The sequence below is a fragment of the Suricata suricatta genome, chromosome 2 (assembly GCF_006229205.1).
Source record: "Suricata suricatta isolate VVHF042 chromosome 2, meerkat_22Aug2017_6uvM2_HiC, whole genome shotgun sequence".
In the NCBI taxonomy this organism is placed as follows: domain Eukaryota; kingdom Metazoa; phylum Chordata; class Mammalia; order Carnivora; family Herpestidae; genus Suricata; species Suricata suricatta.
This window is the reverse complement of record NC_043701.1, coordinates 110670621-110697308: the sequence shown is the minus strand read 5'-3', so window position 1 is coordinate 110697308 and position 26688 is coordinate 110670621. Positions and strand designations below refer to the sequence as shown.

The 26688-nt window shown below is 40.9% G+C and overlaps 1 protein-coding gene across 1 annotated transcript in view; it reads right to left on the bottom strand.

Annotated features, from left to right (window-relative positions):
* RYR2 (ryanodine receptor 2) overlaps positions 1–26688 on the bottom strand; it is a 526329-nt gene that overhangs the window by 30915 nt on the left and 468726 nt on the right. The window contains exons 88-93 of the mRNA XM_029919427.1: positions 26354–26482; positions 12036–12140; positions 9555–9636; positions 5994–7291; positions 4886–4953; positions 2392–2539 (exon numbers count right to left, since the gene is read on the bottom strand). Of these exons, the coding sequence (XP_029775287.1) occupies positions 2392–2539; positions 4886–4953; positions 5994–7291; positions 9555–9636; positions 12036–12140; positions 26354–26482 (1830 nt within the window). The remainder of the gene's footprint in view (positions 1–2391; positions 2540–4885; positions 4954–5993; positions 7292–9554; positions 9637–12035; positions 12141–26353; positions 26483–26688) is intronic.

Sequence of the window (26688 nt, the reverse complement as noted above, 5' to 3'; positions counted from 1 at the left end):
GGTCACTGAATGAAGAGATTGACATATGCAGACAATTTAAAGCATTCATTCATCTGCCTGAAACTACTTCTTGAGCCTACTATGCATCAGGTAACGTTCTTGGAGCTGTAGATGAAACAGTGACTAAGTACATTTGGGCCACCATGGAGGAGATACATATCCACAGATTAAAAACCAAACCAAATCTAATTTCAGAGGATGCTAACTGCCATGAAGAAAAATCCATCAGATGAAGGGCTTAGGGAATGCAGGTGCTATTCTATATAGGTGGTCAGGGAAGGTTTAGGCAGGAAAGAGAGGACTCAGAAATGGTAATTTCTCGATTTGGGGGTCTGAGCAACTGGTTGGTGACATTTATTGGCTGGAAAAAAGTAGGAGGAGAAGTAAGCTTAAGGAAAAAGGCTATGGGAAAATATCAAGTATTTGTTTTTATTTTAAGTGGGAGAGGTCTACAGGCATCCATGTGGATATGTCAGGGGCGTTAGCAGAATAGGTCATGTCAAGATGACCAACACACGCCATTGTTGGTCTCCATGTACACACCCCATTTGGGTGGGGTCATCTCCCACACAGGAAGGAGCCTGCCTCTTCTGCCATGGCTTATTGGATGAAGGCAGGCTGCCACATTCAAATTGGCTCAGTCACATTGGTTGTCTTTATGGAAGATTGGAGTTGGGTCATGGAGGCTGAGTTAGCAACCTTGTTTATCTGAAATGGGAGGTCACGAACACTTGAGGGACAAGAGGCCTGTGGTGGCCTGACGTGGCCATGACTAGCCTTGTGCATGCAAACGGTGAGCAGAGAAAGTCATACAGGAAAGACAAGTAGGAAATTAGAACTATACAGAGATGGGGAACATGGTGGACAGATGGAAGACAATCCTCACTGATGCGCTTTACATGACTGTAATGAGAAAGTCTTCAGGAATCCACTGGGTTCTACTGCAGGTCACTGGGGCCCATTCAGCCTCAGGCCCAATACCTTCTACACTGCACCTACAGCCATGGCAATGATTACAACACAGCAAATCGGTGATTATCCAGCATGATCGACAAAGCACTTACATTTGATATACTGTGTACTAAAGAATGGGGAAAATACAAGACAGTCGAAGAAAACACAGTTGAAAACTATTAATTAAAATATATATTCACATAAATTATATAAAAATGTGTGATATTTATCTCTACATAAGCAGTTAGAATATACAATTACTGAGGATAATTCATGTCCCTTAGGGGCAGAGTACTATAGTATCTTGAGTTTCTTGTCAACATTTGATTTCTCAAAGGCTGTTCAACACTATGTATGATTTTAACTTTCAAATGGCTTTATTAGGAAGAGCATTGGTCTTCATTTCTAGGTCTGACATTAATGGTCCATACCTTTTAGAGGTTGATGGTACTCATCTTAAAAAATTGTATATATTGTAATATTTATACATACACATATAAAAAAGGGCTTTCAACCAAAATTTTTAAGAATTCTATCTTGCAGGAGGGGCACCTGAGTGGCTCTGTTGGTTAAGTGTCTGACTTTGGCTCAGGTCATGATCTCATAGTTTCTAGGTTCAAGCCCTGTGTCAGGCTCTGTGTGGACAGCTCAGAGCCTGCAGCCTGTTTCAGATTCTGTGTCTGCCTCTCCCCTGCTCACACTTTATCTCTCTCTCAAAAATAAGTAAAGATTTAAAAAATTTAAGAAAAAAAGAATTCCATCTTGTAGGAATATGAATAGAGAACTATACCTCCTTTTTTGTTTTTCAAATATGAATATGCATTTGATTAATTTGGGGAGCATTTCTGCAAAATTCAAAGGATACTACATAAAGAACTGCCTTCTCTCTTTTCATTCATTTTTCTTTTTACTTGTTTCCATTTAAGGAATAATTCTGAATAAACCGTAGTATCAATGGAGAGTTGACTCATTACACTCATACTTTCATAGTTGGATTTTAATAATGTTCTAGAAAAATCGATTAATCCAGTTCTGGAACTGCAATGTGAATTACCTGTACCCTCAAAGGCACGTTTTTGCTCTCATGGTCTGCAGACCCTGGCAACGTCCTGCAGAGTGGAGCTTCGCGGTGTGTTTATTAACTTGCCCCAAAGGCTTAATGGGTGCACGCTGGAGGCACGGTGCTGGCAGTCACTAAATCAGACGGTTTCAGGTAAGGCGGATGTGGGTGGAGATTATGGTTTGATGATAGGGAGCCGTGGACCAAAGGCATTTGTTATAAAATATAAACACACTCAGGCGAGCAAATAAAACAAACTTGCGGGGCTGACTTGTCCCCTGATTGCCACCCAAGGAAAGGCAATAAATATTTACTGGGCCTGAATGATTATGGTCTCACAATATATCAATAACAATATTCATTGTGAAACATCTTACTAGAAGTTTCTGTTGATAGGCAATGATTTTCTTCCAGAATGCTGACTCGGGAACTTCTGGCTCTCCATATCTGTGTGTGTGGAGCTGCCTCAACTTCTGTTTACCCTTGTCTTCTTTGGCTTTTTCTTCTTTTTCTCCATCTTCTCCCCTATGAACACAAATGAATGAAATACAAGCCATCCAGGAACTAAAGAAAGAGACGTACAGGTTTTGTGCCAAATTATGCAAAAGAATATTTAAATCACAGCATTACTGCTGAAAACTAGTTTCTCTTCCAGTGCATTATAATATTCAGAATTTGAGAATGAGGGGTAAGATTTCTTGCCTATCATAGGCTCTCACAGATGGATCATTCTGTGACACTCAAATTTAAAGGGATGTTCAGCATCATTCAGCATCAGGAAATACAAACCAAAACTACATTGAGATACCACCTCACATCAGTCAGAGCGGCTAAAATTAGCAACTCAGGAAACACAGACGTTGGCAAGGATGTGGAGAGAGGGGAACCTTCTTGCACTGTTGGTGGGAATGCAAACTGGTGCAGTCACTCTGGAAAACAGTGTGGAGGTTCCTCAAAAAATTAAAAACAGAATTACCCTATGACCTAGCAATAGCATTACTTAGAATTTATCTAAAGGATACAAGAGTGCTGATTAACTGGGGCACATGTACCCCAATATTTATAGCAGTGCTATCAATAATAGCCAAATTATGGGAAAAGCCCAAATGCCCATCAACTAATGAATGGCTAAAGAAGATGTATATATAATGGAATACTACTCAGTGATGAAAAAGAATGAAATCTTGCCATTTGCAACAATCAGGTCAGAACTGGAGGGTATTATGCTAAGTGAAATAAATTAGTTAGAGAAGGATATCATATGATTTCACTCATACGTGGAATTTGAGAAACTTAACAGAAGACCATAGTGGAAGGGAAGGACAAAAGGACCAGGGGAAGGGAAGGAAGTTACAAACAGAGGGAGACAACCCACAAGAGACTCTTAAAGACAGAGAACAAACTGAGGGTTGATGGGAGTGGAGAGCTGAGAGAGTAGGGGAGGTGGGTGCTGGACACTGAGGAAGGCACCTGTTGAAATGAGCAAGGGGTGTTGTATGTAAGCGAGGAATCACGGGAATCTACTCTCGAAGCCAGGACGACACTGTATGACATTACCTTGACAATAAATTAAAAAAAAATAAATAAAGGGCATCTTACTGGCTCAAGGAGTCTTTATAACTTTACACACCACATTCTCGTCCAAATGTGCAATATAAACATTTAACAGAAAAGAGAATGACAATGATGACACTAATTTTTTTTTGCTGTGACTTCCCAACAACCCTATTTTTAAATTGTGATTTTAATGTTCAGTTTAAACACTGACCAGCCATTAGGACTTAAAAATCAGAGCTATATGCATAAAGCATGTCATCATATTAATTTTGCAGACAGTAATGGAATCAGAAGCACTGAAATTGGATGTGTATACTCCTTCTATGTGCAAAATAGCAATCCTTCATCAAAGTATCTTTATGGGTGTCATATTAACATATACACTCATCGTCACATATACCTCACCCTAATCTGGATGAGAGATAGTGAACACTACCTTTAACATGAAAGAAGTGCCACAGAGATTGACAGTCATGCCATTACATTTCACTATAACAAATCATCTATATGCTCATTTTTACAACCCACCCAACCGTGCAAGATCTTTGCTGACCGTAAGGAAGAGCCTATGAAAACACACCAAAGAAGACAACAATGGAGGAGAAAAGTAAAAATGCTGTGTGAGCATAGTAGCACTTAGAGGTACTTAAAATTTTACTTCATCGATTTTTAAGTGTGCCTATGAAATTATTTAAACTGGGTGAAAGTGAGAGGTTTCCATGATTAACAGAAAGCCAGTGTTACGGGGAAGTGACCCATTTTTATGGCCCCACACCCAGCTCTTTCTTTCTTCTTGCTGCAAATGCAACTGTGCCCCACAGTAGGAGTGTGGGTAAAAATGAAGATTTCTGGGTCCCACACTAGACCTGCTGAATCAGAATCCCTGTGGATCTTTGCTTTTAACAAACTCGCCACTGTGCCTGTGGCTCTGGGGCTGCGCTTTGGGCGGGGGGTGGGGGGGAGGACGGTCACTGCCAGGATTTTAGGCAATGGCATTCAGAACGTTTGTCTCCTGCCCAGCTCATAAGGACAGAAGTCCTGCCTGGTTTTGAGCACAGAACTGCAGCACTGAGTGGCCGTGAGGAGAGCATCCCGCGGGGTCGCTGGGGTCACTTCTGCCAAAAGAGAAACGCACAAACAGCATCCTCATGGAACATGGAGGAAGAGATGAAGTGGCAGCTCAGTGGGGGTGGGGGGTCCTCCGGGACAGTGCACTTCGCCATGGAGCGCACAAGACTGTCCCCCAAAGAGAGCGAGAGCATGGGTAAATGAGACTTACTGAAACAAAGGCACACATATAGAAATTACACATACTCGGCCTTTTCGGGTTCAGATTTGCTTTCTTCTTTCTCCTCCTTTTCTTCCTCTTTTGCCTTCTGTTCCTTGAATGAGCCAAAAGGGAGAAGAAAAGCAGGGTTACATATCGCCTCTGAGTAGGTTTAGGGATACCCGTGGCCCAGTGACAAATCATAACCTACCAACGACACCCTCTTGCTATCACAGAGATATAAGTGCCAGATGTGTCCTTCGTTTTGGTCTAAACTCTTGTCCACTTCACTTGTAACCCCTACATCAGTGGTAATACAGACTTGCTGGGCTCCTCCTCAGTCTCCTTTCTTACTTAGATACCTTCTCGGGGCACCTAGGTGTCTCAGGAGGTTGAGCGTCCAACTTTGGCTCAGGTCACTGTCTTCCGGTTCATAAGTTCGAGCCCCATGTCAGGCTCTGTGCTGACAGCTCAGAGCCTGGAGCCTGCTTCTAATTCTGTGTCTTTCTCTCTCTCCACCCCTCCCCAACTTGTGCACACATACACACACACACACTCTCTCTCTCAAATATAAATAAACATTAAAAAAAAAAGAAAAGAAATACCTTCTCTACCTCATTCACCTACTCAATCCTTACTCACCATCACCATTAAAGGCAAACTTAAGTGCCCCACTCTTAAATTGCACTGAGCTACTCCAAACCTAAGTGATATTTCCATTTTCTCAACATACATGACCTCTGCTGTCTAGTGCCTGCACCATTTACACTTCATAATTTCCTAGTTCCTTCATGAGTGTTGGTTATAGCTTCCTAATAAGCTCTTTAAGGCAATTTGAAAGCAGTGACCACATCTTCTACTTCCTTTAATGCCCTATGATACCCAGTGGCATTAACACCTGGTAAAGACTCATAAAGTATCTGGATGGAATGGCTGCCCAGCCGATTACTGTCATTAGGGTGAGGACTTGCGCTTACACCTTAACGGTTTAAGATAATTCAGTAATTTGCAAAGAATCATCACAAGGCCACCTTTGCCTACCAAAAGCCATTTCCCTTTGGAAACGCTCACGTAATCAACACCAGTCTGGCACCAGCATGAAAACCGATGTAGAGTTCATGTACCGTGCCCAGAGAAGTCCAGAGAGTCAATTACCTGAAATTTTTCTTGCACGTCGGGGATGGGGACTGGGTTGCTCATTAGGTCGCTGAGGCCAGCGTTTGGATTATGAGGAATAAGTTTGTACTGTCCTCCTTCTCTCTTCAGATCCAAGCCAAATATGTCCGAAAGAAGGTCGCTTTCCTCTGTCAGTTCCTTTAGGTCCGTCAGGTCTTCCGAAGGCAGGGCAGCTTCTACAGGCTTCCTGTCCCCCTCCTCGCCATCCCCTCTCACCTCATCCTGAGTGGGGTCTGGCATGTTGGCCAAGAGCTCTGCGACTCGGATCTTTTTTGCTCCTTCTACTAGGCTTCCCCCCAGCAGCAGGCTGCAAATGATGCGGAAGAAGCCTCTGGAAACGCTGGCCACAAAGTGCAGGAGGCTCATGAAAATACTCCAGTAGGATGAAAAGGCAGCTGTGACCATATCTTTCATGGTCATCTTCTTCACTTTTTTCATTTGTTTCTTCAGGCTCTTCAGGCTGAGCATTCGCATGAGGGTCAAGATATTATACCTAAGAGCAAACAAGGCCGACTTGACCGTCACGATGGAAAAGAAACCCATTCTAGGTCCCTGCTCTTCTGGCTTCTCCTTCTCACTTTCTTCTTTATTCGCTGACCTCTCATTCAAATCCGACTCTGAGATCTGTGCTGCCAGCTGCATTTCAAATATGGTGTCCTCGCAGAAGTTGACAAAAAGTTCCATTTTCTCCTTTTCTCCCCCTTCATTGACCACGTCAAATATGAACTGCCTTTTGGACTCCTTGACCTGGGGCTTTTCCCACTGGGTTCGGCTGGACTCACTGATCTCAAAATACACCCTCTCGATGCGTTTGGCACTTCCCATGATCTCGATGCGGCCCAGAAAGGGCTGGAAGTAATTCAGCACGCTCTCTGCCAACTCCAGGAAGGTCTGCAGTCGCGTATCATTGGGCATGTGCTCTGAAAGATTGGTCAGAAGAACAGCCACGTTGAAGCCAATGTCCTTTGCGGGCTCGTGAAACCTTTTGACAAATTCTTCATAGTCCAGGGTTTCATTTTCATCTGTCTCTGCACAGGACAGAAGAAACTCGGTTTCTGATTGCGTGTAGTGTTTATGGCTCTCCATCGCTTTATGGAAGTCCCTCTTGGAAATGACTCCCTTGCCATCAGGGTCATATTCTTTAAATGTGTCAGAAGAGGTCAAATCCTTCAGTTTTAAGAACATGTCAAAAAACTTGAGAATCATCTCCACATTGTTGGAAGACTCCACAAGCATATCAACCATCTGTTTACCAATGGTTCCATTGACAACATTACCTGGTGGTAAAGAAAGGCACATGTTCAGAATGAACATTCCTGGTAAAACCAGTGTCCAGAGACATGATGACCACAGAAATCTTACATGACATCTGAATCAAGGACACCTTGTCTATCATCGATGGCATGGAGTTTCAGGAAACGATGGATAGTTATTTATAAACTCTACTTTAAAAGAGTGATTACATGAACATGTACAAAACTGTATTTACAAAGTAGACTAACATGAGTAAATCAAGATTTGAACAAACGCTGTTTATCCCCCCTCAAATTGATCGTAGAAGTAACATGTTTTAGGATAGAGAAAACTGGGGAAACATTTATGCCCTAAAGCCAGAAACTGAAGTCTGGGTTTCATGTTAATGAAAAAGGCATTTAGACAGCATTTTAGGACTGAAGAATTAATATTCATAGACAATACCTGATTTAATGTTCATGTGTCTGTGAGGCAGATACTTTTCACTCATTCTGATTTTACTACTGAGGAAACTGAGGTTTAGCAAGGCTAAATGAATGTGCCATTGTGACATGATTATTGAGGGGGAGTGCCAGGACATCAAATAGATCCTCTGAAAGCAAATTATGTGCTCTTTCTGATTTACAATGTAAAGCATCTCCCTGCATTTCTTCATGGTTGAGAATATTTATTGTATGAAAATGGAAGATCATTGATAAGTGTGAGAAAATTAGATGTTATCCTAAATTACAGAGTCACTGAAAGCTTTTATTCCTTGAACAGAATGTGCTATGTAACATAAAGATAGACAGCAGAAAAGGACACATGGTGAGGTCTGCAGAGTCCATTTGTGCAGCAGTAAACTTTGTGGTCAAGAACATGGTCTCAGGAGCCACACCATTAGGTTGGAATCCAGGCTCCACCATCTAGAAGCTGAGCACTGTGGGTGTATTTCTTAGCCTCTCTGTGCCTCAGTTGCCTCATCTGCAAAATGGTGGTAATAATAGTACCAAAGCCATAACCTTGCCATTAGGATTAAATGAATAGCTGGAATATTAAAATGGGTGAATTTAGGGTACCTGGGTAGCTCAGTTGGTTAAGCATCCGACTTTGGCTTAGGGCATAACCTCACAGTTCATGGGTTCGAGCCCCGCATTGAGCTCTGTGCCGAGAGCTCTGAGCCTGGAGCCTGGTTTGGATTTAGTGTCTCCCTTTCTTTCTGTCCCTCCCCTGCTCACATTCTCTCTCTCTCTCTCAAAATAAACATTAATTTTTTTGGAAAATGTTTATTATAATGGTTGAATTTAAGTTGCCACAGATGCAGTCACAGCTGCTCTTGCAGTTATGAGTGTTGTTACTAAATTCTCATACGAAGTCACGGTAAGTGCTCAGAGGGTATACAGTGGCTTCTGCATAAGGTTTGTGCAAATGTGGCACCTTTGAAGTCCTAGCACAAGGCACACCTCCTGCCTCAGTTAATCAAAGTGCAGTTATGCAAAGCACAGCACACTAAGAAACGGAGAGAAAAATTAGAGGAGGAATTCAAGAAAAAAGGGCAGGTGGCAACAGCAAACATGTTTTAGGTGGCTGTGGTCATTTTCATGTGATTTCAGGGACTTCACCCATCAGTAGATGGGTACCTCCATTTCACGGAGGAAGCAACTTGGAAATGGAGATGGAACCGGCGCAAAGGTCACACTGCTAGCAAGTGGGGAGAGCGGGGACTCGAACCCAAGCTCTCGAGCACCATGTTTACTGACTGACACAAAAGAAACATGCAGTAGCAAGGCAAGACAAGTTGTAAAGAGAGAAGAGAGAACAAGAGCTGAGATAGGCACATCTTGGGAGAAGAGGACTGCCACCAGCAGCCACTGTGGGGGGCAATGTCCTCTCTTCTCCCACAGGACATGAAGGACCCACGGGAGTCACCATGCAGCCAGCTCAAGGCAGTGATTTATACAGTTGCACTTCATCCACATGCCTGTAATGCCCACTGATTCAAACCAATGGACAAAATAAATGACATCTTCATATATACTATGTATCTGGAGACTGTGTTCTTTAGGATATCACTAGGAAGTGACAAGTGTCCCTATAAGTTACCACTGGTTTCATCCTCCAGCTATATAAACTGAGATATGCAAGGTATCTCTTAAAAAATAAACTTGAGAAAAACAGTAACAGCAATAAATCCAAGGTATCTGTCGCATCTCAGTCTTGATATTTTATGCTGACTCTATAAGCTAGCACGTATTGATCCTTGAAATCAAAGGCTCATGGGAACTTGAAAATACAAATCAAAAGTACCTTCTAGCATGGACAGCAACATGACCACCATATCTTTCTGAAGATCCATTAATTCTTTTAGTAGCTCGATTTGACTGGAATCCTGAAAATATTAATATATGTTATATTAACATATATGTATAATACATGGCATATAAAAATGTATATATTGCATTTGAGATAATATGAGAAGACTATGTAGCGAGAACATTATATGTATTCTCACAAAGAGAACTGCTTTACCATTTGTAAACACTTTCCAGAATTGCAGAACTAAAGAAAGGCCATGCATAAATATGCAGCTTATTATAAATAGACACAACTCAGAAATAGTACTTACTACTGATTCTATCTCATTTTATTAAAGTATGTGTGAGGACAGAGAATAAGTCTAACAAAAGCACAGAAGGATGAAAGTAGCAGTGGGTCCTCCAGAGCAAGGCAAGACTGAGGCACCTCTGCCCATTAGACAGATTTCTTTTACTTGAAGACTGTAGTCATTTTTCCTTCCTCCTAACTTATTACACAAAAATGCTATATGTTTTGTAAAAATTAACTTAATCTGGAAAAATAAGCATAACAGTGATATGACATAAATTTATTTTATATAAATCTAACAAAAATGTACCAAACTACCACCTATAGGAATAGTGTATAATGTAACTTACTTACCAATTTTATTAAACTCCTTGATATTTCTCTGGTTAAGGTTTTCTGGGGTTTTTTTCTTTGTTTATGTTGGCCTTTGATTTTTCACCATGGAACAATTCTTTTACAAAGATACGTTGTGTCCAAACAACACAGAATGTACTCATGTTGACATTACAACATTATGGATCATCAAATTTTCTTTTTAAACTATGCCTTGTTTCCTTTTAAAAGATTATGCAGGGTATCATTTTGATCATTTAGATTTTGCTGCATATAAGGCTAAATTTCTCTGCTGTAAGGAGAAGATATTCTTTCTACATAGTGTCCCTTTGGCTAGGTCTACAAATGGAATGACTACTAGGTAGCTCAGATGTTAATGAAGTGATGGGAATACACCAGAATGAGAACTCTCTTCTGTGTGTATAAATGTGTTTCCTGTCAGTTTCCTTTACTTACTAAAATGTCATAAGCAATTAAGTGAAAGAATCATGTTATTCTCTTATTTGGTGGAAGTCACCAGTAACTAGTTAGCCAGGCTTCTCGAATCCTCTTCACAACTAGACTCCAAACTTGAGCTATAAAGACTTGAACAAAACACTAACAGAGTATCTAGTGGCTCAAGGATACATCCCTAGCATGACCCTAGCCCACCTTAGACAGCGTGCCTGGGAAAACTCAAGCCTTTCAAAAAAATCTCCTACCTGTGCTGCTGAAACCTGGGGACAGGGTGTCCTCTCTCAATATTTGTATGAGTGTAATTGCCAGCCTACAGACACAGCTGGCCCAATTGCATCTACACTAACCAACCCTATGTGATTTCTCCCTTCCTGCCTCTACTGACCATCTGCCTATGCCCACATTCTCCCTTTAAAACACCCAGTCACCTCTGTACAAATCCAAGTGGAGCTCAGTTCATGCTGAACTCTTTTTCCCTACTGTGATAGTCATTACTGATTAAAACCTGCCCTCATTGCTTTAACCAATGCCTGGCTTTGTAGATCTTTGACAATATGTTCCTGCTTGTAGGCCACAGTGGAGGGGGGCGGTGGGCAGGCACAAATGTCCTCACTTCACCAGAGGAAGAGAGCTGGTGCATATTAATGGGACACACAAATGTCTTCGGGCCTTAGCTCCATCATTCCTTCCTCTCCCCGACACCTGCAAATACCCACACCCAGACAGGTTTGTCAGATCTCAGGACGATCACCAAAGTTCACCCCATCAAAGGGACACATTTACTCAAGATCTATATTGACAATTTTTCCATTCATATATCTGTTAGCTTTGAATGGAATAGGTACAGTAGTGAGAAAATAGCCTGCTGATATTTTCAATATGCACTCCCAAGTTAACATTAAAACGCAGGTGGAGAATCTGTCTATTCTGTACATGCTAGTCCTTAGATATGTTTTCTCTTTCTCGAAGTTAAATGTCCTGTTAATGAGTGAATGTCATCTGTTGAGAACAGCTGCTTGTTAATGCCTCAGAAAGGAAACTGTCTCTCTTTCACAAGGGATTTGCAGATTATAAATCCCTTTTCAATTACTTGGAGGAAGGAGGAAAACTTTAGTGAATAATCACCAAGAAGTGGGTCTAAAAAAATGTAAAATATACAGTGTTTGGGGACTATTTTATTTCTCCATCATATTCAATTCCTTAATATCTTTTGTTCTCAAATTTGAATAATGGCTCCCAAATATTCTCAGTTTGCATATAATTATTTTATTGAAAATAATTTTAAGTACAGAGAAAAAGTGGATAAAGAGGAGATCATGTTCAGACAATGGAAAGCAGGCTGAGTATGCCGATGACTACCGTGACTTGCCAGTTAGAAAGGGGGAGAGAATTTACCTGAGACAGCTTCATCTGCATGTGGGCAAACACATGAAGGAAGCCCACAACCGCGTCCCACAGCCTGCTGTGGGCCAAGCTCTGCTGATTCCCAGTGCAAGGACCCTAGACCAGAGACAGACACACAGCAGTCATTCCTAGATAACTGAAGTGCCAAATCAACTTTACAACAATAGAGAGGAACAAAATTAGTGTTTACATATCACTAATACGGTATCTGGAAAGACAGGAACCCAAGGGAAAGATACACAGTGGTGATTATGGCGTAGTACCCTCAGGAGATAAGTATATTCTCCTTTGAAATGTTTAGAATAATAAATTCCAAAGACAGTTTCTCAAAGACATTCATGTTCTGTTTCTGTATGCACAAAAAAAAGAGACAAAAAAAGAATGATGAAATCTTTCATTTTTGTCTGGCTTTTTTTTCTTTGACTTACGCGAAGAGGGTAAGGTCCAGGTCTTTTGGTTCCTAAATCAAATCAATCAGAGTTACTACCCGGTGTGAAAAGGATCTGTGGTTAAGCTTCAGATAATAGGCGATTATTTCTTATTGCTAAATAGTAACCCGGACAAAGGATTCCCATTGAGGAGGAAATCCTCTTCAGTGCTTTCTTAAGCATACAACTGTTTTACCAATTGCACAACCACTGAGATTTTAAAAGATTATTAGCCGGTCATTAAATTCACAAACCCAGACTCCAGGGCAAGTGGAAGCTCACTTTGCTGTCTAAGCTTAACACTTCAGGAGTGATCTTCATGTGACACTAGGGAGTATGTGTTGTAGCAGGCACAGTGTTGGGAGATAGCTTCTATTTTTATTTCCAAGGAAAGATTCTACAGTCACTAAGTTTTGCAAACATACCTACATCAACCAGGGAAATAAATAACAGAGATTTTATTTATGTAGGTATGTAAATTTTTTAAGTAGTTTATTGTCATATTAGTTTCCATACAACACCCAGTGCTCTTCCCCACAAGTGCCCTCCTCCATCACCTCCACCTCTTTCCCCCTTCCCCCTTCAGCCCTCAGCTCGTTTTCAGTATTCAATAGTCTCTCAAGTTTTGCATCCCTCTCTCTCCCCAACTCTCTTTCCCTCTTCCCCTCCCTGTGGTCCTCCATTAGGTTTCTCCTGTTCTCCTGTTAGACCTATGAGTGCAAACATATGTTATCTGTCCTTCTCTGCCTGACTTATTTCGCTTAGCATGACACCCTCAAGGTCCATCCACTTTCCTACAAATGGCCATATTTCATTCTTTCTCATGGCCATGTAGTACTCCATTGTGTATATATACCACATCTTCTTGATCCACTCATCAGGTGATGGACATTTAGGCTCTTTCCATGTTTTGGCTATTGTTGACATTGCTGCTATGAACACTGGGGTACAAGTGCTCCTATGCATCAGCACTTTCCCTTGGGTAAATCCCTAGCAGTGCTATGCCTGGGTCATAAGGGAATTCTATGGATAGTTTTTTGAGGAACCTCTACACTGTTTTCCAGAGTGGCTGCACCAGTTTACATTGCCACCAACAGTGTAGGAGGGTGCCCGTCTCTCCACACCCTCGCCAGCATCTATAGTCTCTTGATTTGTTCATTTTAGCCACTCTGACTGGTGTGAGGTGGTATCTCAGTGTGGTTTTGTAAACTTTTTAAATGTCAGTTTATTTATTTATTTATTTATTTACTTACTTACTTGCTTACTTATTGAGAGAGACGGAGCTTGAGCAGGGGAGGTCAGAGAGAGAGGGAGATGCAGAATCTGAAGCAGGCTCCAGGCTCTGAGCTGTCAGCACAGAGCCCGACACGGGTCTCAAACTCCTAAAGCGTGAGATCATGACCTGAGCCAAAGTTGGATGCTAAACTTTTTTGTTGTTGAATGCCCCACGCTCTCTCAAATTTAAACTCATTATGAGTCATTTGTCAAACGGAACACATGAATTAGAAGTTTAAAAATGTGTTGTACCTATTTTTTTCTTTTTAAATAAAATTCCTGGGGGCACCTGGGTGGCTCAGTCAATTAAGCGTCCAACTTTGGCTCAGGTCATGATCTCGTGGTTTATGTTTGAGGCCTGCATCAGGCTCTATGCTGACAGCTCAGAGCCTGGAGCCTGCTTCAGATTCTGTTTCTTCTCTCTCTGTGCCCCTTCCTCACTCATGCTCTTTCTCTCTCTGTCTCTCAAAAATAAATAAAAACATTAAAAAAATGAGAGAATGTTAAAAAACGTTTCAGATTTCATTCTAGAAACAAGTGACCAGGAGAGATGTCTACATGGAAGATACTGACAAGATGCTGAAGTGGAACTCTGTCCTGTGTCAGCTTCTCTTCTCTCCTAAAGCTGATGGTAAAAGACAGTAAATGCCAGGTGCCTCTACATTTCCAATGCAAGGTGCTAGACACGATACATGCAAAGGAGACTACACAGACCTTTCCACCCTAAGGATATAAAGGGGATGAAGTTGAAAAGGGAGAGACTCTGGAGAGCTCTCCATGTGCAGGGCATCTCCCCCTCCCACTGCTGCTGGGATGGAAGAGCAGACTGCGTCCTGTATACCCCATGACCCCAGAGGCTTGGTGCCTGCTGTCTGTCTCCTGAAGCTGGGTGTCACAAAGTGTGAAAGGCACAGGGGCGCCTGGGTGGCTCAGTCGCTGAAACATCTGACTCCTGATTTCTGCTCAGGTCATAATCTCTTCCAACAGCACAGAGCCTATTTGGGGTTTTCTCTCACTTTCTCTCTCTCTCTCCAAAGAAATAAATTAACTTATTAAAAACAAGTGTGAAAGGCACAGAGTGACAAAAAATGATACGTGTTTCTCATATGGGCTACTAAGGAGGAAGAGACCTCATCTGCAAGACTGTGGAATCTTGTCCAACAAGACTGTCTGGAAGGGTGATGTGCTTTCATTCAAGGCAGATGGACGGAGGCACACGGTCTGGGGAGTAACCTGGGAGTGGGTGGGCAAGGAGGCATGTCCAAGGCGCTGGGAGCAGCCAGCGGGCCAAGCCGCCTGAGGAAGACGAGATGACATCAGAGCCCGCTCCACTGCACAATCCTGAATTGCCGTGCCCTGGAGGAAGGAAGACCTGCCCCGTACTTCTTCCTCTCACACTTCTGACCCTGAGGATGCCAGAGGCGGAAGGGAAGGAGTGGGGGAAGGAAGAGAAGAAGCCTGTGGGGAGACAGAAGAGAATCCTAGATCATACCCCTGGCATCTCCAGCCCGATGGCAAGGGGAGGTTTTAGACAGGATGAGAGCTGAGTGACGGTGCCATAGTGCTATTACTGCAACAAGGTGACCGAAGGACTTTTATTCATCTGAGAGTGGTCAGTGCACACGAGCCATGGAAAGAGTGGCGAGGAAATAGCCCGGAGAACAAGTGTGAGGGGCAGTGGCAAGAAGGACTCTGGTTATTTTCACTTGCACATTAATTAATTCAGGGACCAGGGCACCTGGTTAAGTCCTTGACATTTGATTTCGGCTCAGGTCATGATCTCACGGTTCAGGGGTTTGAGACCTGCCTTGGGCTCTGTGCTGAACATGGAGAACCTGCTTGGGATTCTCCTTCTCTCTCCCTCTCTCTCAGCCCCTCTCCTGCTTTTGCTCTTTCTCTTTCTCAAAATAAATACATTAAAAAAAATAATTAATTAACTAATTAATTAATTCAGGGACCAGACAATTATCTCACTGTGTATTTCAGTCCTGTCTGGCTGTTGCTGTTACTATTCTGGGTTCAAAGCAACAGTCTTCAGGATTTCACTGGCGCTCAAGTCCATGTCTGCCTTGTGCCTTGTGGTGCAAAAACCCGGGAGGGTGCAAGGTGCAGGGGGCTGCTATGCGAACACTAAAATGCCATTTCAAAGAAAACGTGGATGACTCCTCAAGTCAGGAAAACTTTCTTCATGTGGTGTTTACTATTTTAATCTTTATTTATGACAGAGGACTAAGATCTTCTGAAAACTCTAGGTGACTAAGAACTTGATTTTGCAACCCTGATGTGACAGAGTTGCAGACGGATGGCCATGGTACCATTTTTCCTTCGAGAGCAGAAACATACAGAATGTAACGAACTTTTTAGACCCTGCTCAACCTTCGGTCATGCACTTTCAGGAAACAATAATTGATCTGGATGAAACCTATGAGTCCCACAGCAAGGAACCTTCTTATTTCTCACATCTACCTGGTGCCTGTATCACATAAAACCTTCACTGACTGCCCGAGGGCAAGATGCTCTTACTTTCAGGTTGAAAGTCTTCAGGCAATAACAAATAAAACCTTCTCTTTTCTCACCAGTTACTTTGTGGTCCTACTTTAGGAATGTAGACAATGTAATGCCTCTTATTCAAGCAATTCTTATCCTCCTTCCTTTATCAAAACTGCAATGGGATCCTATAGATGATTACTTTGACTTCATTGGTTTTGGATCTCCCTCTTATATAATTCTCTACAGCTAGCAAAAATTTGAATCAAAAACCAGTATACAATAGTGTAATCTAAAAGGCTGTCCAAAATAAGCACTAAGCTAGTGATGAGCTTTTATTCACGGTATTAATAACAGTCATTAAATATGGTGTGAACGAAAGCTTCTTCAAAATATATTTCATTACATTCAGTGGGGTGTCTTGGACTAGCTTCTGGAACCGAAAAAGGACATTCATGGAAAAAGGGGTAAAGTCGATATAAAGTCTATAATTTAGTTTAGAAAACTGTGGTTTAATCTCTTGGTTCTGATAAATGTGTCATAGTTATATAAAATGTCCATGTTAGGGAAAGTCAGGCACATCTTACATGCAGATTCTACTTTTTTTTAATGTTTATTTATTATTTATTGTTCAAGCAAGGGAGGGGTCGAACAAGGGGCGGGGGGGAGAGAGAGAGAGAGTGAGAGAGAGAGAGAGAGAGAGAGAGAGAGAATACCAAGCAGGGTCTGTGTTGTCAGCACAGAGCCAGATGCAGGGCTTAATTCCAGGAACTATGAGATTATGACCTGAATCGAGATAAAGAGTTGGAAACTTCACTGACTGAGCCACCGAGGAACCCCCTCTCTACTTTTTCTTTGCAACTTTTCTGTATATATAAAATTATTACAGGTAACTTTTATTAAAATATATAACTCAGATATGATTAAGGTACATAAAAATGCCATGTAAACTAGGAGTAATAAGAACTTACAAAATGAACAAACCATAACAACCCAAGCTACTTTGTCTCTCAAATGCTTGTACTGAATGTTCTCTGTTAATGAGCAAATTAGAATGAAGTCTGGGGCTCCAGTTCAAGATGGTGACTTAAGGGGATCCTGAACTCAACTTCTCCCAAGGACACACCAAATGTATAGCTCTGTTTGGAACAACTTCCTTTGAAAAAAACTAAAAGTGGTAGAGTGACCACTTCACATCAGCCAATGGGATAGGAAGCACACAGTAGACGGCAGGAAAGTCTGAGCAGTCCCGTCATAAACTCCTGACACCTGACAGCTAGAGGAAATCTCAAACTCTGGATGTCCTCCCTGAGGAACAAAGGGACTGTACCCACACTGGGCAGCCCAATTAAGACCAATACCTGAGAAACGAGCCCCCAAAACTTTTGGCTTTTAAGACCAATGGGGCTCCACCAGTTGAATGGGGCTATGGTTAACTAAGGAAAGAAAGCCTCATAAAGTGCCCTGGCACAGACTCACCCACCCCAGGCCCCAGCGCAGAAGTAGCCCTTTGTAAAGCCGCCAGATTTTGTGTGGAAAAAGATGCATTTCCTAATTTTAAAGAATGTGCCTGAGGGGTGGGGGCCTGCTGGGATATTCTTCAGGGATGGAGGCCCCTGGGTGCTGTCTTCCTGTTTTCCTTCTGTGTCTCTAATGCCAGCAGGTGCCGTCTCTGTTCTCCAGTCTGTAGGCTCTCTCATCCGTGCTCTCCCAGCGCTTGACTAAGCCAGTGGGTGCCATCTTTCTTTTTCTTCTCCTCCTGATTTTTTCTTTTTCTTTTTCTTTCTGTATGCCATATACACACTCCTCCTCTGCCTCACTCCAGCCACTGAGAATTTTGTGTCCTTCCTCTGCTGTGCTTGGGAGCATCAGTGTCTCCAGAGGGGAGCTCCATTACACGTCTGGTGGGCTGGTGAGCCTGGGTCCCACGAGACTGTGACAATCGGTGGTTGTCAGCAGACCCCCATCACTCCCAGGGTACTGCACAGGCAGCCGACAAAAGTACCGCCCTGCTCATTCCGTCTTTCTTTTTTACTTAATGTTTATTTATTTATTTTGAGAGAGAGTGTGAGCAGAGAAGAGGCAGAGAGAGAGGGAGGGAGAGAGAGCCCCAAGGCGGCTCTACCCTCTTAGTACAGACCCTGACTTGGTACTCAAATCCATGGGACCATGAGATCATGGCCTGAACTGAAACCCAGAGTCAGATGCTTAACTGAGTGAGCCACCCCAGCACTGCATCCCAATCTTTCTGAGAAAGAGGCTTCTGGGTTTGGGTAGGTGTTGGGGCTGGGGGGCGGGTTTCTGGCGCGGCGCACTCACGGGGGCTTGTGGAGCTCCTCTAGGGAAAGGAAGGCAGCTGAACACAAATTTTTTGCGCGTCCTCCCCCTCGCTCCAGCAAACTGATATCTTACAGAAAGAAGCTTAGCGTCTCCTCTTGTGCCCTGATTTCTGTGGCTGCTGGCAGGGAACACCCATACATTGCCAGGCTTAAGCTCACAGCCCACAGGATTCTAACCAGTGATGTGAGGGTGCTTCAGAGCTACCACAGAAAGCTGCAACAGACCCAGGAGCTCAATCCTTCTGTGAAAGAGGTCTATTAGTTTCTCAACACAGCTTCAGCCTGAATGGGCAGGGCAGGCTTCTCATTAACAAACTAAAGGCTGACTTGTAAATCCCTCCTGAGACCTGAAAAGGCAGGCATTACCTTCACCCTCTTCTGCCATATTCCAGAGTATCAGAATCTCTCAGAGGGGAGATCTATATATGCCTGGTACCCTGCTTTCTACATGGGGTACCTGCTTTGTGTGACCTGCCTCCTAGCGGACACCTCTGGATTACTTGGCTTTGGGGAGTAGGGTGGCTTATGTTCCTGGGTCCCCTGGGACTGCAGTAAGTGGGGAACCAGCTCTTGGCAGGCCATCACCCCCGGGCACTGCACAGAGTGGAAAGAAACATACCTCTAGGCTTTCTGAGAAAGAGACCTACTTGTTAGTCCTGGAGCTTTTGCCTTAAGGGCAGGCTTCAGATTTTTCAGGAATCTAGGGACCACAAAGGTATTCTCAGGGAACACAGGCTGAGGGATGCTATCATTGTACATCCCCCCACCCCTGCCTCAACTATAGCTCATTAGAATCTTCCAGAAAGGAACATGTACACTCACCTGGTGCCCTGAGTTTTACAACTGCCTTGCTCCCAGATTGCCTTGCTCTGGGCCAGCAGGGTTTATGTTTATAATCCTACAGAACTGTATATATTTGCATTTTTTTTAAAGCTGTTGCCTGAGGGTCTAGCTTCCAATCAGCCTAAATCTAGGTGCTGATTAAGATCTTCCCCTTTGGGACAGTGACTGGCCTTGCACAGCCTTAACTACTGTTAAGTTAATAAAAACAGAATAGACTGCTTGGATAATCAAAATGCTTTGAGACACAACCAAGAGCTAGGGTAAGGTTGAACAATCAAGTTCATCTCCTATGGGAGGCCATTCTTTCAAGACGAGGAGGGGTGGCTGTTCCACTTGATGCACAGAAACCAACACAATCAAGGAAAATGAAGAAACAGAAGAATATATTCCAAATGAAAGAACAAGCTAAAACCTCAGAAAAAAAATATTAGTGGAACAATATAGAGTTCAAAGGAATGGTCATAAAGATGCTCCCCAAACTCAGGGGAAAAATGGATAAACAGAGTGAGAAATTCAAAAAAGAAAATGCAAGGAAGTTCCAAACAGAAATCACAGAGCTGAAGAATACAATCACCAAGCTGAAAAATATACAAGAGGGGTTCAATATCAGACCAGATGAAGCAGAAGAGAAGATCAGTGAACTTAAAGAGAGAGCAGTGGAACTCACCCAGTTCTTTGGGTGCAGAGAAGGTCATTATATAATGATAAAGGGGTCAATTCAACAAGGAGATATAATATTCATTAGTACTTATGCACCCAACATAGGAACAGCTAAATATATAGAGCAAATAATAACAGATTTAAGTAAAGAAATAGACATGAGTACAATAATAGTATGGAACTTTAATATCACACTTACATCAATAGATTATCCATATAGAAAATCCATAAGGAAACATCAGCTTTAAATAACACATTAAAACAGATGAACTTAACAGATATGTACAAAACTCTCTCCAAAAGGAACAGAATAAGTATTTTTCTTGCACATGGAATTCTCCAGGATAGATCATATGTTAGGTTACAAAACAAATCTTAACTACTTTAAGAAGACTTTAGACTGAAATCATATCAAGCATATTTTCTGACTGCTGATTACAGGAAGAGAAACTGATTACAAGAAGAGAACTGGAAAATATATAAATAAATAGAGATTAAACAACATGCTTCTGAAAAACCAGTGAGTCAATGAGTAAATCAAGAGATGAACATAAAAAATATTTTGAGAAAAATGAAAATAGTAATAGATAATAACAAAAATTATGGCATGCAGAAAAAGCAGTTCTTTTTTTAAGTTTATTTATTTATTTTAAGAGATAGAGAGATCACAAGGAGAGGGGCAGACAGAGAGTGAGAAAGAGAATCCCAAGTAGGCTTCACACTTTCAACACAGAACCCAACACGGGGCTCGATCTTACAACCATGAGAACACGACCTGAGCCAAAATCAGGAGTCAAATGCTTGACCGACTAAGCCACCCAGGTACCTCTAGGAAAAGTAGTTCTAAGGGGGATGTTTATAGTGATAAATGCCTACTTCAAGAGAAGAAAAGTCTCAAACAACTGAACTTTATACCTCGTTGAATGAGAAATAGAATAACTGAAGCCTAGAGTTAGTGGAAAGAAATAACAAAGAGCAGAGCACAAAGAAATGGAGACTATAAAGACAATAAGAAAGATCAATGGAACCAAGATCTGGTTCTTTGAAAAAATATATAAAATTGACAAGCCTTTAGCTAGACTTACTAAGAAGAAAGGAGAGAAGATTCAAATAAATAAAATCAGAAATGAAAGAGAAGACGTTAAAACTAATACCACGGAAATACAAAAGATAGTGAGCTTACTATGAGCAATTATTCTCCAACAAACCAGACAACCTAGAAGAAATGGATAAAATGGCTAGAGAAACAAGCTTCCAAGACTAAATCATGAAAAAATATAAAATATGAATAGACACATTAACAGTAAGGAGATTAAATCAGTTATTTGAAAACTCTCTGCGAATGAAAGTCCAGGACCAGATGGCTTCCCTGATAAATTCTACCAAACATTCCAAGAAGAACTAATACTAATATTTCTGAAACTCTTCCAAAAATATAGAAGGGGAAGGAACACTTCCAAAATCATTTCATGAGGACAGTGTTACCCTAATAACATAACCATACAGAGACACAACAAGAAAAGAAAATCACAGGTCAATATCCCCGATGAACACAGATGCAAAGGTCCTCAACAAATTTAAGCAATTTGAATTAAACAATACATTGAAAAGATCACACACCATGATAAAAAAGGATTTATTCCAGGGATGCAAGGGACGGCTGAATTTCTGTAAATCAATCAATTTGACATACCACATTAATAACATGAAGGATAAAAATCAAATGATCATCTGAACAGAAGCAGAAAAAGTATCTGACAGAATTCAACATCGACTTATGATAAAAGTTCTCAACAAAGTGGGTATAGAAGCAATGTACCTTAATATAATAAAGACCATATATAACAAGCTCACAGCTTATATCATATTTGATGGTGAAAAACAGAAAGCTTTTCTTCTAAGATCAGGAAAAAGTCAAGAATTCCCATTCTCACCAATCAAAAAAAAATTTTTGAGCTTATTTATTTATTTTGAGACAGACAGCACAAGAAGGGTAAGGGCAGAGAGAAAGAGGGGAGAGAGAGAATCCCAAGCAGGCTCCATGCTGTCAGGCTGAGCCTGACGTAAGACTAGAACTCACAAACTGCAAGATCATGACCTGAGCTGAAATCAAGAGTTGGACGCTTAATCAACTGTGCCACCCAGGTGACCCTACTCTCATCATCTTTATTCAAAGTAGTACTGGAAGTCTTAGCCAAAGCGATTAGGCAAGAGAAATAAAAGACATCCAAATTAGAAAGAAAGAAGCAAACCTGTTACTATTTGCATGAGGACATGATACTGTATATAGAAAATTCTAAATACTTCACAAAAATATGGTTAGAACTAATAAATCAATTCAGTAAAGTTGCAGGATACAAAATCAGTATACATAAATTTGTTGTGTTCCTATCAATAAATAATAAACTATCAGAAAGAGAAATTAGATGGTGATAACTGTAAGATATTGATGAAAGAAATTAAAGAGGACACAAATAAATGTGAAGATAATCCATGCTCATGGATTGAAAGAATTAATATTGTTAAAATGTCCATACTACCCAAAGCAATCTATTGATTCAACGCAATGCTTATCAAAATTCCAATGGCATTTTTCATGAAAGAGTAATCTTAAAATTTCAGTGGAACCATAAAAGACCCCGACTAGCCAAAGCAATCTTGCAAAATCAGGAGGCATCATGCTCTCTGATTTCAAAGTATACTACAAGCAATAGTAATAAAAACAGGATTGTACTGGCATAAAAACAGACCTACCGATCAATAGAACAGAAGAGGGCCCAGAAATAAACCCACACATATGTGGTCAATTAATTTATGACAAAAAAAGCCAACATATACAATGGGAAAGGACCACCTCTTCCATAAATTATGTTGGGAAAACAACACATGCCACCTACCAAAGAATGAAATTGGACCACCATCAAACAACATACATAAGAATTAACTCAAAACGCACTTAAGACTTGAATGTAAGACCTGAAAATCATAAAACTCTTTAAAGAAAAAATAGCGGGAATAATTTTTTTTTGATTTGACACCGAAAATAAAAGCCACAAAAGCAAAAGCAAACCAAGGGTGCTATATCAAACTAAATGGCTTCTGTACAGCAAAGGGAATTATCAACAAAATGAAAAGGCAAGGATATACTGAATGGGAGAAAATATATGTAAATCATGGGGTTAGTGTCCAAAATATATAAAAACTCATACAACAGCAAAAAATAATCTGATTAAAACATGACCAGAGGACCTGAATAAACATTTTCCTAAAAAAGACATCCAAATGGCCAGCAGGCACATGAAAAGATGCTCAACATCACTCATCATCAGGGAAATGCAAATTGAATACCTCACCCCTTTTAGTATGGCTATTAAAAAAAATACAAGAAATAACAAGAATTGTCAAGAGTGTGGAGAAAAGAGACTCCTTGTATATTGTTAGTAGGAATGTAAATTGATGCAGCCACTATGGAAAACACTATGGAGGTTCCTCGAAAGATAAAAACAGAATTACCATATGATCCAGCAATTCCAGTTCTGGGTATTTACCTGAGGAAAATGAAAACACTAATTCCAAAAAGACACATGCAACCCTATATTCACTGCAGCATTATTTGCAACAGCCAAGATATGGAAACAACCTAAGTGTCTACTGATAGATGAATGGAGAAAGAAAACATGATGTAAGATACACACACATTCACAGACACACATAATGGAATATTATTCAGCCATAAAAAAGACACTTGCCATTAGCCACATGGATGGACCTTGAGGGCGTTGTGCTACGAGAAATAAGTCAGAGAAACACAATTCACGTATGATCTCATTTTTATATAGAATATAAAAATAAACAAAAGAACACACTCAAATATACAGATCAGACTGCTAGTTGGCAGAGGTGGTGGCAAGGGGCATGAAATGGGTGCAGGGAGCCAACCCTTAAATTATAAAACAAGTAAAGTCTAGGGAATGTAAGTGGTGACAACGTGGCGACAATAGTTAACAATGTTGTATTACACATCTCCAAGTTGCTATAAGAGTAAATCTTACATTTTCCCCTCATAAGTAAAGAAACTATCTGTGCATGGGGCCAGACATTAAATAGGCTTATTGCAGGGATCATTTTGCAATATATACATCTATCAAATTGTTATGTTTTATGTCTGAAACCAACTTAATGTTCTGTCAAGTCTAGCTCAATAAAAAAAATAGTTTTGCACATACTGAGTAGTTAATAGATTCTTCTTGTTTTATATAAATTCAGGAATCTCACATTCTCCACCTCAAAGGCATTTAAGTTCCACACGTTATTTAGAAACCATATTACTAGCTTTCTATAAAATTCACTGGCTTGCTCGTGTCATCAGATAACTTTATTTTAATCAAGAGAATTCACACAGAATGCTTCCTAGGTATGGATGAGAATTTGAAGGCGACAGCGGAAGCCACTGAAGATAAGGGACTGGAAATGTGAGGGGCTGAAATAGACTTTGGGGGCACCTGGGTGGCTCAGTAGGTTAAGCATCTAACTTTAGCTCAGGTCATGATCTCACAGTTAGTGAGTTCAAGCCCGGTGTCAGGCTCTGTGCTGACAGCTCAGAGCCCGGAGCCTGCTTTGGATTCTGTATCTCTCTCTCCCTCTCTCTCAAAAAATAAAATAAACCTTTGAAAAATTAAAATTTGCTTCTTTTTGATTTAAAGAAAAATTATCAGAATTATCACGTGTTGCTTTTCCATTTGAAATTTTGAGAGATAAGGATCTTCTCCCCTGTGCAAGGAGAATGGGAGATCCCTCCAAGGTATGACCACAGAGAGGAGAACAAGCCAGGAAAGGGGAGGGTCACGCCCCCCACCCACAGTTGGCTTCACTTGGCCATGCATGTTCGTGTACTGAGGCATCCTATAAACACCGATAACTATGCGAGGCTCTGGGGTACCATCGTCATTTTTATGTACTTCTTTCTGCCTCAAGATTATGTTTAGTCTAATGAAAAAAAGTTTCTTCCTCCTGTTTTATCCTTGGCACATAGTACTTCAAACAGATTGACTGATTCAGAGTAAAATTGGCCATGGAGACAGAAAACTGAAAGGAAAGATGACTGGTCCCTTGGGAAATAACCAAGTTTTCCCTGGTTGAAAAAAACACAAAATTTTATAAAATCTTTTAAACATCTGAAGGTCAAGACTAGAAGTTTAGTCTAAGAAGAACATAAAATGAATTGATGTTTTTAAAAAAAAAGGTATTTTCTTCATGGTTATTGCAATTCTACCTGCAGCATACATTATTATATGATTTTATATGTGTGTGTGTGTGTATGTGCCTTTGCACACACATATGTTTTAAAATGGAGTTGTTTTCCTGAGTGGTTTCTTTTTTATTCTTTTTTTTTTTTAATTCAAGTTAGTTATCATACAGTATAGTCTTGGCTTTAAGAGTAGAACCCAGTGACTCATCTCTTATATATGACACCCAATGCTCATTCCTAAAAGTGCTCCCCTCAATGCCCGTCACCCATTTGACCCATCCTCCCAGAGACTCCCCCCTTCCAGCAACCCTCAGCTTGTTCTCTGTATTTAAGACTCTCTTATGGCTTGTCTCCCCCTCTGTTTTTATCTTATTTTTCCTTCCCTTCCCCTATCTTTACCTGTGGTGTTTCTCAAATTCCACATGAGTGAAATCCTATGATATCTTTCTCTGACTTATTTTGCTTAGCATAATATACTCTAGTTCCATCTACATTGTTGCAAATGGCAAGATTTCTTTTTTTTTCATTGCTGAGCAGTATTCGTGGTATATACCACATCTTCTTTATCCATTTGTCTGATGATAGACATTTGGGCTCCTTCCATAATGAAGTCTTAAGCACTATTCTCTATTATATAAAGTTTCTTTGAAACTCCTTCCTCATTTTATTGGAATACAATAAAGAGTAGTTTATTTATCTGTCCTTTCTCCTTCCCTTCTTTAATATTTATTGAGTGCTTAATATATACCAGGCCCTAGAGACACAACAGAGTCACCGTCCTGGTGCACCCATGAAAGGAGTTAATAATAACTCAGTCTGCCAAATAGTAAAGCAAGTTCTTGCCATATAAATGCACACCTCAACCTGATATTTAATTGTGGTCATTGGCTAAGAATCTATGTGAAAGGTCAATAGCAAATGCGGATGCTGGCAGGAAAATCGCATATTGCATTTTTACATGGAATTCAATGGTAACCAGTTGACTTTTTTTTTTTTTACTGCAAAAAGCAGAAATATTTAAATGTTTACCTGAATATACTCTGTGAGCGTGTTAAAGACTTGTTTTGCTACTTGAATTGCTTTGGAGAAGTTCCGCTGTCCTTGTTCATCAATAACGTCTTTCCCAGAGTAATACCAATAGAAATCGCTAATGGATTCCTGGAAAAGAGGGATGGTAGGATTAAGACACATTCTAAGCTACCACTGACCTGTCTGGCTTTGAACTCTATAATCGGAAATCATTTTAAATAACAAGATTAGGAATCCAACAAAAATATCTGTGAAGTAAATACTATTCTCAAAGATTTTCCCAACCAGGAAATGCAGCAACCTTTTCTCAAGACAGAAATAACAACCAGAGATAA